This window comes from Phasianus colchicus, chromosome 13 (assembly GCF_987193195.1).
Source record: "Phasianus colchicus chromosome 13, bPhaCol1.hap1.1, whole genome shotgun sequence".
Classification (NCBI taxonomy): domain Eukaryota; kingdom Metazoa; phylum Chordata; class Aves; order Galliformes; family Phasianidae; genus Phasianus; species Phasianus colchicus.
This window is the reverse complement of record NC_143448.1, coordinates 10,964,574-10,982,402: the sequence shown is the minus strand read 5'-3', so window position 1 is coordinate 10,982,402 and position 17,829 is coordinate 10,964,574. Positions and strand designations below refer to the sequence as shown.

The 17,829-nt window shown below is 44.5% G+C and overlaps 1 protein-coding gene across 4 annotated transcripts in view; it reads right to left on the bottom strand.

Annotated features, from left to right (window-relative positions):
• The window catches only part of KCTD15 (potassium channel tetramerization domain containing 15), a 54,313-nt gene extending 37,347 nt beyond the window's left edge, over positions 1 to 16,966 (bottom strand). The window contains exons 1-5 of one of the 4 annotated variants that reach the window (XM_090149337.1): positions 16,267 to 16,965; positions 9,860 to 9,918; positions 7,861 to 8,525; positions 6,411 to 6,495; positions 2,044 to 2,219 (exon numbers count right to left, since the gene is read on the bottom strand). In XM_090149337.1, the coding sequence (XP_090005463.1) occupies positions 2,044 to 2,219; positions 6,411 to 6,422 (188 nt within the window). In that variant the 5' untranslated portion in view covers positions 6,423 to 6,495; positions 7,861 to 8,525; positions 9,860 to 9,918; positions 16,267 to 16,965. Of the gene's footprint in view, positions 1 to 2,043; positions 2,220 to 6,410; positions 6,496 to 6,579; positions 6,714 to 7,335; positions 7,415 to 7,860; positions 8,526 to 9,859; positions 9,919 to 16,266 lie in introns of those variants that run through there. The other 3 variants (XM_090149338.1, XM_090149336.1, XM_090149335.1) reach the window with 3 other exon arrangements.
• Positions 16,967 to 17,829: the final 863 nt, after the last annotated feature.

Here is a 17,829-nt window from a genome sequence, read left to right as displayed (position 1 = left end):
ATCCACAACAACTAAGATTTGATTTGAAACTTAAAGTGAACCCTCCATCCATAACATATGTAGCAATGCTATCTACATAGGTGGTGGTAAGGGGTTATGTTTAGCTATAAAAATATACATGGTTACTATGTAATCCTTCTGATTTTCAGATCTAGCTCTTTAAGCTCTTACTCCTGTAAGAACTGAAGTTTGAGCAGCTGAAAAAGCATTCAAGCCTTATGAGATAATACTGCAATGCAAACAATGTACAGTACACAGCAAAACATCTGGCAACACAAGAGCTCTGGTCAGTCACAGTTTTGAATTTTTAACTTAATAGAACTACAAAACCTTAAGGAATATACTTCTGGTATCTTAGCAAACGGGAAGAAGACTTTAAATCACTACTCTGTTCTCTTTATATAAAATACGTGAATTTATGTATATTCTCCCAAAACTTACATAACTGAAGCTTTTATTAAGCAAGTCTGATATGGGGCATATTTTAAAAATAGTGTCAGTAGTGATATTTTAAAATGTAGAAACAGATGTGCTATTCCATCACAACTACTGAATCCTCTTTGTATTTTTATATTATAAAGCATTTGTCTGCTTCTCTCTTATAAATCTCTCCCTCCCCACCAAACAGACTTCTCTATGGTTAAAGTACCACACAAACATTAAACAGCAACTGTTCTGAAAAAAAAAATATATATATGTGTGTGTGTGTGTGTGTGTGTGTGTGTGTGTGGTTTCAATCTAACCATAAGATACAGGTATTTTAATAATTGTTTCTTTCCCATAGACAATGTAGCAACTATCTCTCGTTGGCATGAGAACACAAGCCCAGCTTTACGACATCAGAAGCATATCAAGGTATCTCCATAAATGACATTTATTGCTTGAGAACCTGTCAAATCTGTGCCAAAAAGCTAGTTCTTTAAAAGGAAAAAATCTCCAAATAAATCTAGAGCTTTACAGTGGTTGTCAATAAAGAAAAAAAAAAAAAAGTCCTACTCTTTACAGTAATACTGGCCATACGGGTAGCAAAATCTCTAACTCGCTGGCCTGAGCTCTGGATTACTTCTGAGTCCATGGTGCTTCTTTAAGCAGTCTGACAGGCACCTTGATACTGTGCATCTACACCTTCTGGTGGTTACATACGAGGCATTTATCCTTCTGAAGCATAACAGTCAGAATGACAAAAGGATGAATTGTTTTACTGATCAATAACTGTAAATCAAAATCAGGTACTAGTGCAATGAAAATATTTTAACCCTGAAAACAATGATCTCTTTCACAGTTTCACCATGACATAGCTGATGCTACCCAGGCTGACCCACACATTGTGATGCCCAGTACCCCACAGGACTGGGACCTGAGCAAGTAACAAAGTGACAGTGTTACACATACATTATTTTCATGCCACCTCAGTTCATAGTTTGATGTATCTGGAGTTCCCTCTGTGATAATACGGGTCAGAACTAAATTCGTTTTGCCAGGCTTGTCATCAACACGTTCAGTGCTAATCAGCTACCATAAACCACACAAACTCGATATAAAGTGTGGCTGCAAGCACAAGGAGCTGCTATACTGGCCACTGCCCACAGGACATGCCTGCTGCCAGAAAAGCACTGAGCTTTGCCTGACTTTAGGATTTCTGCTGGCCAACGAAAGCATCTTTCTATCCTAGTATAACTGAACTTTTGTTTTCTCAAAAGAAGGGGAAAAAAGAAGTATGTTTTTTCCCTAAATCTGAAAGGAATAGGTTTCTAGGTACAGTTGGAAATAATCCAGGACACCAACAGGTGCTTCACACGTAGCAGTATAGTGCTGAAGACACTGAGAGAGAAAATGAATAGGCTCTCTAAATAATACATAAATTGTACAGGCATTTTTTCTATACAACACCAGTGAAGTTAACGTATAAATCGGAAACTGAATTATTCATAAGTGAATATATAATAAATGGTATTTCACACTGAAATATGCTACACAGGTACACGAGTATTTCCATGCAATGAACGGAATGAGGCAGAGAGCCTGAAAACACAGAAGTCTTACCTGGAGTCTGGGTACTTGGTCAGGGTAGCCAGGCTGCTGGTGTACATGTGTCCTCCTACATCGATGTGCACAGGAGCATTCGACTTGGTGAGCTGAGCTGGGAGAGGAATTCCTTGAGCAGCCAGAGGAGAAACTGGGGACCGTGTTAGAGACAGACGGGACATGCTTCTTCCCTCCTGGAAACAGAGGACAAGAAGAACAGTTTCTCTTAAATGTAGCAGTATGTTACCTTTATTTTCAGTGTGATCACAGATCTAATCAGATCACTTTTACATCTGCCTGATCACATATTCAGCTAACAAATTATTGCCACCACTGTAATTAAGTGTATTTGCATCATTTTCTTTAAAGTACCAGAGGGGAAGGGAAAGATGCTTATTAGCCATAAGAAATCAAGAAAAAAAATTTCAAGGTGTCAGCCTCAAGGGGCATAAAACAAACTGCAAAATTCTAATTAAAGGTCGTGGGCTTATGTGTTAGATGTGAAATATCCCCTGACAAACGAATAACCAATTTGTGAATTGGGATTCAGGGGGTTTTGCAAGTTTGTCTCAGTAACGAGACACCTTTAAATTAGTGACTTCCTCAGTACTTAAGGCATTTAGTTTATACATGTAGTAAATTTCATATCAAACTAAGATCGATTTTGTGTCTTATTTTCAATAACTGCAAAATAAATGGATAATTTTTAGGCAAGCCTTAATATTAGATACAAAGAACTAATAAGCTTTCAAACTAAATGCGAGACCTGGAAGCAGTGAAAACAGGAAGATATATATATAAATTGACCTGTGTTTTCATGACAAGAAGCGTTACAGACCACTGCGCAATCTGGCAAGTGAAATTACAAATTCAACATCCACCTAATGGCTACTGCACTAAAAACGTTTGAAAATTAGCAGAATTACTGAATTGGGTCAAGAATCTTCAGCTAATAGACAAAGCAAAAAACACTTAAATGTCATAAAAATGGAAAGGATTAGCAAAGCAGGAGAAAATTCCTCAGTTCTCTTCAGTAAGAAAAGCACAGCTTATTCTGCATGAAACGTGTGTCTCAGAGCTAATTTGGGTTAAATCACTACAGATAGCATACATGGCAAACCAAAAAAATCTGCTATAAGTTTTAGAAAATGTCCATTCATTCTCCCCCTTATGGGTAAAACAACATATGCAAAACATTATAACTGAAGATATTTCTGAATATAATCTAATTTTCTTGGTATTTTGTTTTGCAAGCATGCTACCAAACACCCAGACTCTCCCTTCCATCTGACAAGCACTTTAATACAGCATTACAAAGTGAATTCCCATTTCTCCCACGTTACTTTGATAATGTTTCCTAGAAATCTAAAGCTAGTCTCGTCTTTCTCTTAGCAGTAAACATTTTGCACAAGAAGTCTGGCTATGACACTCAATGAACATGCAGTTAGAAATATTCTTCGTAAAAATCCAAATCTGAGCTATATAGAAAGGAGCTGAAAAATCTTAATACATCCAGACAGCTTAATAAAGTCATCATAACATCTCCATTAACTGCATTTATCAGATTTAGCTCCAAAGGATTTCCTGCATTTAAAGCACAGCAATACATCACCCCATTATGAATCCACATCCTTTCCTCTTCAGAGGCAGAATGGACCTCTGCACTGAGCACGAAGCAAATGCCAGCTCTGTCCTAGGACTTCTGTGTCAGTCGATGTGAAATTGGGCATTAACATTTTTACTACAGCACCACCTTCAAGGAAAGTGATTGAATCCTTTCATGACTCAAGATGCTGCTTTCTTGTTTCCCACAAGAGCTTGTTGTGGGCAAGCTTTAGTAAATAGGTCGTATAGCATAAATAAAAGAACTAACTTTCAAAAGCAACTTAGTATGTAAGTACCTGCAGGATTTTAGCGCTCTGTTTACCAGTCTGTGGGTGCCTCATCTGTCTGCCAACACAAAGATTTTTCTTTCTTACCAAAGAGCACTGCAAACTCATGTTCAGTCTGTGCTCCCTCACTTAAATGAAAGGGTCAGGAGACACAGGCTGAATGTCAACCCTGTCTTTGTTCAGACCCTAACTATTATCACTAATGATAAAGGTACAGACCTCGCGCAGCACAGAGCTGCCTTAGAAACACATCTCATGCAGTTTCACAAAACAAGCGCCTAATTAGGGCTCATCTGCACCCCTTGTTACAATTTCCAAATGAAATCAAAGGGCTTCCAGTCCTCTGTAAACGAGTCTTACATTTAACCATTTGTCTTGAAACACAGACTTCAGTTTTAAAATATGCACAGATAGCTAAAGATCAAGTGATCCGAATCTATTTGTGCATATTTAAGCACGGCTGCTATCTTAGGATTTTGTTTAATGTTAGTATACCAGTAAATTCCTTGATCTGTAAAAAGTCTGAGATTCTCAGTGAGGCCATACTCACACAGTAGATATTTAATTTATACTATTCACTGGAGGGACCTTTTGAACAATCCTCTGCTTTTGGCATCTCTCAGCTAGAGCATGTGTTGAAAAAACACTTAATTATAGAAAATCACTGGAAAGCTAAAATAGTTCTCAAAGTTTTATGGCTTTTCATACTTACTGAGGATGCTACTGGCTTTTTGGGGGAGGAGGGGGAATTAGAACACGGGCTTTTCCCTTGCTCGGAGAGGATTCGTATTAAAAATGAACCCAATGTGCTTATGAGAGTTGTGGACTTCAGTCATTTCCTATGTGCAGATTGTCAGGGGGCATTAATTGTTGAGCGTAAGGACACTGAAAGCACTTCTAGTGCTCCAAAAAATAAGCACTCTTATTTCTTAAGGTACTGTAACGCTATTTCTAATGACTCTTTCCTCTCCTTAATGTAAAACACAGATAAAATTCATCACACAGAGTAATGCACTTATTTTATGCACAAAGCAAAATCCTAAATGTATTTATCCAGTGAAAGTCTTTATGCACATATTTTCTAATACTGATGTGAAAATTAAAACCTTAAGGGTGAATATTGCAGGAACACTAACAAAATTCATTTATTAAACCATGTAAAATAATCCTTGCTCTTTAGTTGCCTACAACAGGATACAGCATCCCAACTAGTGGCACAGGCAATAACCCTGCTCTAATAAGTAACACAGGAACCTGCTGAAGGCAAAATCAATAGAGCCCGATTCCCAAATTATCTGAATATTTAGTTTTTCAAACATTGCACACCAAGATCTTTCAGAGCCAGCTTATCTTTTTCTGCCTTTCTAAGCTAACTGCATAAGTACTGCTTGTAAAAACTATTTGCCCATGCAAAGTGAAATAATCACAATGCCATGCTCATTTACACACAAAATGATTTTGTGTCCCATTGTGCTCACAGTTGTTCAGCTCTCTAGGGGTGATTAAACTAGCTATGCTGCTACAGCTTGAGATGATTTCACTGAATCGTTTCTCCATGAAGTTGCTTCTTTGCTAAGCTGTTATTTTAACCATAAAAGGTAAACAGAAGGCAGTTGTAAGAGCTCCATTCAGCTCCGTGCCCAGGGCTATAACCCTAGGGCAGAGAATGCTGAAAGACTGCAGAATTTTCCAGGGTGTTGCCTTTCTTGCTCTAAAGCCTTCAGGAATACTGTTCATTTAATACACACTCTAGATGATACATTTCAGATCCTACTAAAAGAAAGACTTCAAAAGTCTAAGAACTTTTGGGCGGATGAAGCTTTCCCACCTCTGCACATAGCCCGGGGCCATGGTAACCAATACTGCTGCTGATGTTGGGAAAATACAGTAGAAATAAACTGCAGAGAGCAGAGCAGACAGATAGGGACAGGGGAGGTGAAAGGTTGCAGGAGAAGCAAGCGGCAGCCTGGAAGGGATAACGAGCAAAAAGGGGGGAGAGCGGAAAAGGAGGCAGCACTGAAGGAGGGACAAAGTTAAATCGAGGAGCAGGCACTTAAAAAGACTACAGATGGGAAGCAAGACTAATTGCGGATGTAAAAGCGCTTTGTTTCTAAAGTTTATTGTTGCCAGGATAAAAATTAATTGAAACTAATGCTGTTATTCACTCGTGCAGTTTAATTCCTTCATGCACATTCGAGACGTGAAATGAGCACCGCAGGTTCCAGGAGCCGCCAGTCCCCGCTCGCTCCGCCCGGGCGCCTGCGGGGCCCCGCGGGTCGCGCCCCGCGCCCCGCCCGCAGCAGGACCGACGCCCGCCGACGGGCGCTGCGGCCGCTCCGCTCCGCCCGGCTCCGGGGAGGCCGGCGCCCGCCCGCGGCCCGGCCCCACCGCCGGATCGGCCCCGCCGCAGCGCTCCGGGCCGAGCAGCTGCGGGAGCAGCCCCAGCCCCGCGGCCCCGCGGAGCCGGGGGCAGAGCCCCGGGCCGGGCATTACCTTTGTCTCCATAAACACGCACGGCGACCGCTCGGGTCTGCCTCCAGAGCCACTCGGAGACAATTGGTTACGCTGAGAAGCGAGCCTAGAGACAAAGAAGGGATGGGGTTACTTGAAACCTCGCACTGGATGGCTCCAAAATTTAAAGTCCGTCAACATTTGCACACACCTCCGCGCTGCCTCACGCACCGCTGTCCCGAGTGACAGAGTGGATCGTGCCCAAAACTTTTGCAGGGGGAGTGGGGGCTCCCTGCGGAGCTCTCCTCACACACACACACAAAAAAAGAAAAAAAAAAAAAAAAAGCAGAGGCTTTCTCCCTCCCTCCCCACCCCCGCCCGCTGTGGCAGCCGCCGCTCTATCGGTGCGGCTTCACGTCACCCCACGCCTCTCCCCGCTGCTGGTCAGGGGAACCACCGCGGAGCGCCGCAGCCGCCCTCCCAACTTCTGCCTTTTGCTCTGAAACGCGCGGCGTGCCCAAAGGTAACGATCAGCCAAAAAAAAAAAAAAAAAAAAAAAAAAAGCACAACATGGCGTCCTTTACTTATTCCCTCATAACAAGAAAGGAGATGTCTTAGATGAACGCGAGGGCAAAAAAACCCCGTAACCCCGATCGCATCCAATTTCGGTGCAGCCAATGGAGGTGAGCGTTAGCCAGGCTAATGTATGAATTTTGCAGAAGTGTGCCACATCGCATGCAGGAGCAGAAATGCAAACTATAGCCTAGAGTGGTTTGAAGTCTGCCCCAGCCCGAGCCTTCCACTCTCACTGGCGCCAGAGTTTCATTCACGGCCCGCCCGTGCTTTCCATACGCGGCGCTCCCATTGTCGCCCGCCTTCCCTTTGTGCCGAGCCGCCCCGCCGCCACCCCCGCGCCCCGGCCGCGCACCCCGCGCCGCCCGCCCGACCCCCGCGGCTCCGCGTGTACCCTGCGAGAGCGCGGAGCGGGCTGCGCTGCCTCCGCCGCGCCGGGGCCGGGCCGTCTTCAGAGCCGGGGCCGGGGCGGCAGCGCGGGCACCCCGGGCCGCGGGGCTCCGCCGGCGCTGCCCATGCTGGAGCGGAGCAAAACAAAACATACACACAAGCACGCACACACACGCACAGGCACACACACGGCGCTAGCAAAGCGGGAGCTGTAGCTTTAAAAAAAAACGCTCCTCCGCCGCTTCTCCTCCGGAGCCGGGAGCCGAGTTAGTTTGAAGAAGAGGCACTTTCCAAAAAAAAAAAAAAAAAAAAAAAAAAAAAAAAAGGAGACAAAAAAAAAGGAGCGAGAGAAGGCGCGAGCGTGCCGCGCGGTGCAGCGCAATGCAATGCACGGCTCAGCACAGCACGGCACGGCGCGGCGCGGCACAGCACAGCACAGCACAGCACGGCACGGCACGGCACGGCACGGCACAGCGCGCTCCGGCCCGGCCCGGGCAGCCGCGGGTGCAGCCGCTGCCGCGTTCCTTACCTTGAGCACAGGATGAGCCGCGAGCCCCCCTCGGCTTTGGGCTCTGCTGGGTTTGTGTGTGGATGGGCTCAGTTTTTTTTGCCTTTATTACTATCTTTGCTCCTCAGATCCTGCTGTGATTATTATTATTTTTAAGGCTTCTCTCTCCTCGCTCGCTCGCTCTCCCCCTCTCTGTTTTTGCCGCTTCTTTCTATTTATGTTGTGTGTGCGCGGATGTGTGTGTGTGTGAGGGGGAAAAAAGCCTTTAAATGAAACTGCCGAGGCTGTTATGAGAAGAAAGGCAATAATCCCGTCTCTAAATAACAGAGGGAAGGGAGAAGAGGAGGAAAAAAAGCGAATTCTTGCTCAGGGCTTTGCAAACGCCTGCAGGGCAGAGGATTAGGCTACAATTAGCTCAGCCCTTTGCTCTCGCCCTAGCTAATTTTGCGATGAAAATTGGATATTTTCCCCTGCTTTTAGTGAAGGTCCCCAGATTTATTTCACACCCCCACCCCCCGTAAAACAAAACACGAGCCCTGGAAATGGATGGGGCCGGGAAGCGCCGCACCGCCGCCCGCGGAGCCCTACGCTGCCCGCGGAGCTGCGCGGCCCGGCCCGGCCCCGCCGGCGGTAACGGGTCGGTGCCGGGGAGACTCGGGCCGCTGTCACGTCCTTCCGCGGGCTTACTGAAAAGAAGAAGGAGGAAAAGGGGGAAGGGGGGAAAAAGCTGATTTTAATCATTGTCATTTGGTCTGATGTAATATTTCCCCAGGCGTTTTCAACTAGGCATAAATTTTCAGCTCCCAAATAAGTAACGCAGGGCACGTTTCTCACATCTCCCGACTCCTCCGTTACAATTAGGGTAGCACCCACTCCGCACTTGTTGATAAACTACATCAAGTTCAAAAATAAATAATGAAAAAAATCGCCGCGGCCCCCCCGGGCGCATCCCCAGCGCCGGCGGGGTGCAGACGGGGGGTCTCGGCGGCGGGGGGGGGCCGCAATTATTTCCAGCCCGCCCGCCCGCCTCCCCCTCCCTTTCACCCTTGCTAATGTCTCGCATTGTAAACGCCAAATTTCCTGTAGGCCATTAAAACCAAATGACGTCTATCGACATGCATTGTGCTATTGCGGAGCGCCCTGGCAGCCCGCCCCCGGCCAAAAGCGCCATTTCAATTAGAGCGTGCGGCGCGATGGCGCGGGGCTCCGCGGGCGGCTCCGCGGGCGCGCAGCGCGCCCCGAAGGGAAGGGGCGGGAACCCCCCTCCGCACCAAAAAAAAAAAAAAAAAAAAAGAAAGAAAAAGAAAAAGAAAAAACAGAAACGATAATAAAAATTAAAACAACGCGAAGCCCGCCCCTCAACTTTCCGCCCAAGACGCGCCTCCGCCCGCGGCTCCGCGTTTCCCCGAGTCCCCCCGGGGATTGAGAGCCCTGCGGAGAGCGGCCCCCGCGGAAGAAGTTCGGGGGCAGCGGCGCCCCGCAGCGCCCCGCAGCGCCCGGCCGCCGCAGAGGAGGGGCTCCGGCAGCTGCGCGCCCGCGGAGCGGCGCCGCGCGTCCCGGTGGCCGCGGCCGGGCGGGCTGCAGCGCCTACTAGCCGCCGAACGCGGCCGCGCAGGGAGTTACGCAACGCGCCGCGGCCGCCCGAAAGGTCAGCCCGGCGGCGGGCCGCGCTCCTCTCCGCGCCCGCCCGCTCTTCCCTCCGCGCCGCGGGGCTCGGGGCGACCCCGCCGGTGCCGGCCCGCCCCGACCGGCGGGAAACGGGGAAAGGCAGGCAGGACCCCTGCAATTCGTTTTTTTTTTTTTTTTTTAAGTTATCTTCCGTGGCAGGAATAAACAGAAACTTTTCTCCTAAGGGTAGCTTTTTTTTTTCCTCTCTCTCTCTCTCTTTTTTTTTTTTCTTCTCGAGTACAAACTACAGGAGAAGAGGGAAATTTTCTCATTAAAGTTACATCCCTGCAGTTAGTTCAATTACTTGATATATGCAGAAGATGTTGTAAATTTAAAGATTTAAATAGCTTACAAAGATGCCGCAGGCTCCATCAGTTAATTTCCTTAATTTATGGATTTTTAGCTGAGCTTCTGAAATGAAAAGGAGAATGAGAACTAGGTCAGCGGAGAGATTTGCATCCAGAACAGACTTAAATTTGTTTTCCTTGACCATCCCACCGGCCCAGGTGCGGTCCTTGCTGGGGTCCCTCCTCTGAGCCCTGCGCAGCCCCAAGGCCAGCTCTGCGCCGACGTGCGGCCGCTGCGCGTCCACACACGGCTGTCCCACCCGCCGTCGAGCCTGGCAGCAGCCCCAACAGTCCCATCTCTCACCGCTCAACAAGTGGAGCACGAGGAGGACGAGATCTGCCAAGGCTCCCTGACCTGTCTCCCAGCCCCAGCTATGTCGTGTTTCTATAGGGATGTATGGACCGCTAGGGATCACCTGACAACGTAATTTTTACTTCCTCTGTGATCTACTGACTGCTAAACGAAAAACAAATGTGAGAACCTTGAACAGCAAGTAGAGCACTGTAGAAATAGGTGCTTTTGCACTTAGGTGCAGTAAAGAGGAAAGAGAAGATGTAAAAATACTGCACTGAACAAAAAGTAGAAATTGTTTTCTGACTCATTCCAACACGACTGCCACAGGTACCACTCAACTGGCATGCATGGCTAATAAAGATCTGCTTTGTTTGTTTGTTTGCAGACCAAAGACTGAACTGCATTTGGGATGAAAGAGGCGTGCGCATGGTAGGATGCTTGTGTGGGATTGTTTGTGCAGGAGATACACAGAACAATGTACTTGAGAGCTTTGAGTTTTTCTCACCTGGATTAGTGCTGAGGATAGATAATAAAGGTGTGCATTATAGCTCTATATGCAGTTGCTCATTTCTTTCTTCTCACTCAAGTGTGCGAATGCCTTTCTGTTGTTGTGTTTCAATATGTATGAATATATACATATGAATTAATACTTGAAAGTTTGATACAAACTAAACAGTTTTAGGAAGCAACACTGCAATATGATTAGTATCAGTGTTTGTGATTTAACATTTCTTTTCCCACTAGATGAAGTTTCTAAGATTTGCAAGGTACATGTCAAGGACGGGTATATAAATGGATTTTTATTTATTCACAACTCCAAGACTAATTGCTTCTCTTTGCCTGAAGGCCAAGAGATTGGTTTTAATATGACACTTCAAAAGTATTCATAGAACTACAGAGATACTAAGTGTCATTGTTTAAGAGAGAAATCTCACTATGCTACTTGTGACCCTGAAAATAAATTCTTCTACTTTAGTTTGAATCCTAATGTTGTTTTTCAGAGTTTCACTTAGAGCTCAACTATTAAGAAGTGTACAAAGGAAAATATTAAATAGTATGTAGTGAAGAAAAAAGAAGACATACTATTAGAAGTGAACATAACTTATTCTCTCAAAAACTCTATTATCCTCCTTACAAAGCAATACAAAATTTATAACAGAAGATTCTTGGGCTAGGTTGTAAGATAGTACAACTAAAAGAGCTAAGCTGTAACTTACCATAGGTGTTTTAAAACCTCTTGGCTAAATGCCCCCCATGGGTCTATTAAGATATTAAATACTTCAAATAAAACACTTTGGATTTTTTAATCTTTGAAATTTTTTTTTTTTTTTTTTAATCAGCTGCTTTTTGTATTCTATGCAGATGCTTAGAAATTGATTTGGACAGAACCATTCTCTAATGTGTTTGTCAGTCTAATTTTTCCATAGCTCATTTCAACCTTTTCAGTGAACAGATCAGAAATTACCCAACACTCTGAAAACAGTATGAAATAGAAATCCATAAAGAATCCCATCTTATTTTCCTCCATCTTTTGGTGTTTTCCAAAAATAACACTGCATATTTGTCAGAATGGAAAATAAAAGATCGTGAAAAGATGCAAATTTCGAGCAACAGAAATTTCCTGCCAAGAAAATATTACAAATATATTTGGAAGTGATCAGATTTGAAGTCTATGGGCTGTGTGAAAGAAGGTATAATGAACTGAAAAAAACATCAACCTCTTCTACACCATGATACATGAATTTGTATATGGATCTTGAAGTGCCTGTATGAAGATATTCTAGAGACCTCATCCTGTATTAGTGCATATCCTTTCCTTTATGTGTCTTCACTTAAGGCTTGAGTCTGACTTCAGCACTTCTCATGTTACATATGTGAACCTGAGGCCAATTCTAGTTTCCTGGCAGTAAAAGCAACATTCACACTAACTGCAAAAAGTACACAAAGAAATGTCCAGTCTGCCTGGTCCTCTTCTTTGAAACACTTTATGCTCCAGTGGGCATTTTAAATAAGAGAGAAAATAGAACATTTAAAGAAATGTTTAAAGCAGGCAAGTGAGAATTAGAGTTTTGTTCCATTAAAAGAAAGGAATCTATATCTATATGTAGATTAATACTCTTCTCAATCACGGTTAAGACACAGACGTAGTCCAGAAGAAGTTCTGAGTAAAAATTTAGTCCTTCAAAAGTAGTTTTTGGACAGTTGTAGATCAGTAAAGCCTACATGGTTTTGTTGCTTTCAGTGAGGTTTAATGGACATGACTACCTCGTCTCCTGGTAGGAGAAGACTGACCACGGATACACAGGAAGAAACACATCTGAGCGGTCATGCCACAGGTTCTGCGACTAGCACCATCACCTCCCACAGTTACATTGAGATAGAAGCAGAGGTGTGGAAGGCTGATGCTGATTACAAATGTGTTGAGCTAGTGAGAAAGGTTTGCTCTTGTGAGAATCCTGAAAATATTAAGAACCTTAAAATATCAGCGCTTGCTTCAGTCTGTTGACACATACTGGATTAAAAAAAAAAAAAAAGAAAGAAGTAAGGACATCTCCCAGTTGAAGCCAGTGGCAGTGCTAGTTCTGTAACAGGAACTTGACCCAGGGTTTGCTAATTAAGACAAAAAATTATTTGTCATTTGTAGGCAGATAAGGGATTCCCTGGGAGCAGTAAGCATGACCATGAAGAGAATAAAATCTGATCTTTAGGAACTCACCAAGTCTTGTCACTCTCTTCCTTGAAATGCTCTTCTATTTTTTCAAGAGACTTACTGCTGCTGAGTGAATTTACAAACTGTTTCTTGATTGCCTAAATAGAGATGGACTGTTTTTGAGGCTATCCATTATCCAGCACCTAACTCATGACAACAGTGTAATATAATCTACGCTGGACTGCAAGATAAAATAGCTTGTCAGGAAATATAGAATTGAATAAGTTTTCCCACCTCTCTATGCTTCCAAATGTTACAAACCAAAATCAGGTCCTAAAATTAAATTTACTAAAGATGTCCTATGTTAGCTTTCAGTATGATGTCAGCTTGTTGTGTTCCCTCATTTATCATATCAAACAGTAACAATATTGAATATTTTGAACATTTTTAAGTAACTTTTGTGCCACTTGTCTTTAGCTCCTTGTTAAATAAAGCGTATCTATATTACAAATGTCATGGTAAGGAAAAAAACATTTTCATGGTTGAGCGTAATCCATTCATTGGTTTTTAGAGATGCACAGTACTCTACAGCATGTCACAAATCCACACAGTGTCCCTGAAAGCTTGATTTTTGCATATGGATTGCTGACTTAGCTGAACAATGTGTAAGATCCTGTGCAGCCAGGCAGCTCCCAACTGAATATACTTCTAAAGCAGGTTGTATGCATAGTTTTTTCTTGCAAAGGTCTGGAATAAGTTATACTGCAAAAATGCCACTTAACTGAACACAGAGAATAAAGAAAAGAGCCATAATGCCTCTCTTGGATGAAATTATGTTCTGTTTTAGGGTTCAAGATAGGCACAGGCACATCCGGAACCAAAGAAGTGTTGCTTCTTATTTATGTAGCAGTATTTCAGCACTCTTCCTCTTTGTCAAATAGATCGAGAAGTCTGAATACTGTGTGATTGGAACAGAACCTGAGAGAGAAGTAGCTCAACAAAATACAATGACATGGACATGAGAGTAGAAAAAATAGAAAATCAAACAAATTCTTAGGTATGGTTTGCAGAAAGGGATAGAATAGTCAAGATAAAGCCAAAGAGAGTTGGATGTCAGTGGCAAAGAAGAAAATATTCTTAAGCACCGTTGTTTCAGACCCACAGTAAGCGTAAGGATAGTACAAGCTGTTGTAACCCTCAGACAACAGGGTGAGTAGACAGATAAATTCTGTCCTTGGCTCTTGGGAGTCAACGGAATGACTTCTAAACCATGAAACCATGTATTAAACAGCATGTGAAGAGTTGACTGAAGCACACTTTTGTGTTGCAAACTATCTAATAGAAAAAGCACAACTGGGAGGAGAAAACTAAAAAATTAATTCAGGGTCATGAAATTCATCTGTTAGACTAAATGAATAGTGAATTGGAGATTGTGAGGCTAAAACTAACTTGCAAATTAGCACACATCTCAAAACAAAACTAATTCCTGGTAATAGTCAGTATGAAAAGGCAGAATTAGCAGTGTTCCGGTCCAGTGCTCCTATTGCTGCAACACAGAAAGACTTGAAACTGGCAGTGGTTTTGCACGATTGTCTTTTCAGATCTGCTTACATTGTGGTGCTGCCACATGACAGCTCCACTTTTCAGCCCAGTGTCCCATTCCCCACAGTGGTCATCCTGCCCACCTATGATGCATGCAGACTCAGCTGGAGCATTTTCACCACATACCACAAAGGAAACATACTCCTACCAAGAGGATGATGCATCACAGTGCTGCTTCTCCTGGCCCACTTGAATGCTGCTGCGGACAAGAGTTTAACCACAGCTTTGACGCCTTTGTTTTAGTACAAAGAAGATGAGAGCTCCGAACCTGGCCAGCTGAGCAGAGTCTAACCAAATCCTGTTATGCCAGAGACCCTTGGAAAGGAGACAGTATGTCAGACATATGGTCGCAACATGCTGTGCTGCAGCCATCCTCAGCTAGCGTATGGTCTCCTGAGTACCATTGCCAGCTGGGCTCTAATTTACACTGGGCCTGAGAATCAGGGACCTTAACAGTCTCCCTGATGGTCTCTTCTCCTTTGCTTCACTGATTTCAGTTAAGCAGATATTCAAAGCCTTTCATTCCTCCTGCCTGCCATCCTCTGAGACAGATACAATGGCATACGCTGCTTTACTTATACTATGTGTTTGGAAAAAAAAAAACAAAAAACAAATATTCTGTGGGAGGAAAATTTCAGAATATTGACTCTAATTTTTTTTAATATCAATGGTATCACTTTGGATGTTGTGTAGGTATGTGAAATTAATAATACAGATGTCTCCAAAAGTCTCATATAAAAACAGTATTGTCAAGTAGAAGAAATCATACTTACCCTTTCCAACCTGTATGTGCTATGGCACCATTTTTCATGGATCTGCGCTCTTATCTCTTTGAATATTGTATTACTCTACATATTTTTTCCATGAATTTCTTCTCAGACAGAGAAGAGAATGCCTTTCTTTTAGTTGGAGCAAACTCCTTAAATAAGAGGCATGTTTCTCATCATGAAATATGTATTTGAAAGAAACTGTGCACAGAGTAACCAAACTCTTAAGTTAAATAAACGTAACATTTAGTTTAAATGTTCTATTATAATGCCACAATTTTTGACTTTGTAGCCTAAGTTTTCAGATGGAAAAGTTACTAAAGGAAGTCCATTTTGGATTTTAAAATCCAGCTTTTATTTTGCAATTAGCCTTTGAGGGACTTTCTGAAGGAATCTGTAAACAGATAAGTTTAATGCAGTTGGAAACAAAAATGATGTGGTGCTATCAGATCCAGCACACTGCCCTTCTTAAAATAATTTGTGGCAACAACTACATGGTTATGTTTTTGTCCATCTTTGAATATTAGACTCATTCTGCTTTATGCAAAGGATCGATGTATGTTTAATGTTTGTGAAGTGTTACCCAGTTGAGTATTCTGTTGTCAAGGCATTCTTTAGGAACAGAAGTGCAAGCATGTTTGCAGACATATATTATTTTATAGAAAGAATATATATATATATTCTCTGCTGAATGAAGGCATTTGAGGAGCCCTTGTATTAAAAAATGTCTCATATCAATCTCTAGTTTCTGAATATATGGCATTGTCTGCAATGCAGGAGACCAGCCTTGCTTTTCCTCACAAGATTCTCTTGACCTGACCAAGTAAGCTGCTGGCAAGCAACTCCGTTGGGGAGCCACGAGAAACTGGTGGTTCTGTAGAAGGATAAATTAACTGAACTGATGAAAATGGTCAACAGGACCATCCATCTGCTCGATGCCTCCCACCTATGTAGCCCCAGCCCTCCAGCCCTTCCTTTTGTTGCTTTTCTGCCCAATTCCTATTTCTTTTTTTCTGGGAATGACACTGGGAATTTGGAGCAGCAAAGCATCTCCCAGTTTTCTGTGTGTGCCTAGCACACTGGCAACCCACTTCTTACCTGGACTCTGGTGCTCACCACATGACTGCTGACAAGAGCCATGTCATCAGCTCTGCTGGGGAAGTTAAATGATGAGGGATACAAGCAAGGATTACACTTGGGTTTGTGAAAGGATCCCATACTGCTTCTGCATCTGCTGCCTTTAGGAGTTTTGCTGTTCAGTCACAGGCCTGAAATTCAAATGCAGCCTTTTCCCCCTGTGGGCCACATATTTACTTGCTTTTCAAAAGCATCTTACATTCGTATTCCCAGTATGGCAGGGTGTTTCCACTGTGAAAAGGGCAGTTCTTTCAAGAGATTAAAGGTTCTTCCACACGTCTGAGGAGCGATGAAGCCAGGTGATGGCTTTTGCACACTGAGGGCAGCAGGGATGGAGGTCCTTTTCTGCCTCGCTCTGCATGTGTACAGCTGTTAAGAAATCTGCTTGGTTTTGGGAAGGAAAAGGACAGGCAGCTGCTCTCACGCAGCACGTTGGCAGCAGCATTCCTCCCTCATCCCCACTTTGGCTTGTCAGATGTATTTTGCCCTTTGTTTCTTCAGTGAAGGCTGTTGCTGGTGCAGTCCTTCTCCTCAGCGCTGCTACGTTAGGATGGCAAGTCCCCATTTCTCTTGTTGTGCCACATGAAACTAAAAACAGTGGCCCCACTGGAGCTGCTGCTACATTAAAGATGTAAGTGAAATAAAAAATCACTTTCAGAGCTTTTTATTTTTTATTTAATTTTTAATTAATCTTAATTAATTTGAATTTCGAAGCGACCTGAAAAATAGCTTTAAATGAGTAGATATATATATATTTCGGTTTTCATTTCCGTGCACTGAGAGCATGAATAATGCAGGACAAACGCCGTGGCTCCATCTGTAGTGCAGGAGTCAGAGTTCGTGTGGGGCAGGAGATGGCGGCCAAAGGGCTGGGGCCTCTCATCTCGTCAGAGCTGCGCAAGAGAGCCGGACAGCCACGGGCTCCTTCTCTTCATGGGGACTGCTGAGCCGGCTGCCGCGGGCCGGGACGTAGCGATGCGGGCTGTGTGGAAGACGCCCCGAGCCTCCCTCCCGCGCGCCGCCTCAGCCCGCCGCTCCCTCCTCAGCCCGCTCCGGCCTTCCCGCCAACAGCCGTTGCCACGGAAACAGGCGGCCGCTCCCAGCGGGGTGCGAGGGCCGCGTGGGGAGCAGCGCCCGGGGGGCAGCAGGCCCAGGGTACGGCGCACCGAGTGGCTCCCTGTGGGGCTGAGGGCGCCGCGGTGGCAGCCCATCACCGTCGAACGCGTGCGGCTGCCGGCTGACAGAGCGGCGAGCGCAGGCAGGTGTGCGGGGTTTGGGCGTGCTGCTGAGTTTGAGGCGAAAGCGGTCTGTGTGCGCAGGTGCGGGGCTGCGGCCCGGCAATGACTGCGGCACGGCGCCGGGGCACGAGGCGTCCCGGAGCCGCCTGGGGAGCGCGGTCCTCGGAGAGGTAGGAATGCTGCGGTTCTAATTAATGCCCATGTGGAGTCTGATCGTGCTGCAGTGTTCTCACGGGTATTGTAGCAACCAGGGCGTATTTTAGGGTTCAGTTAATTAAAAACTATT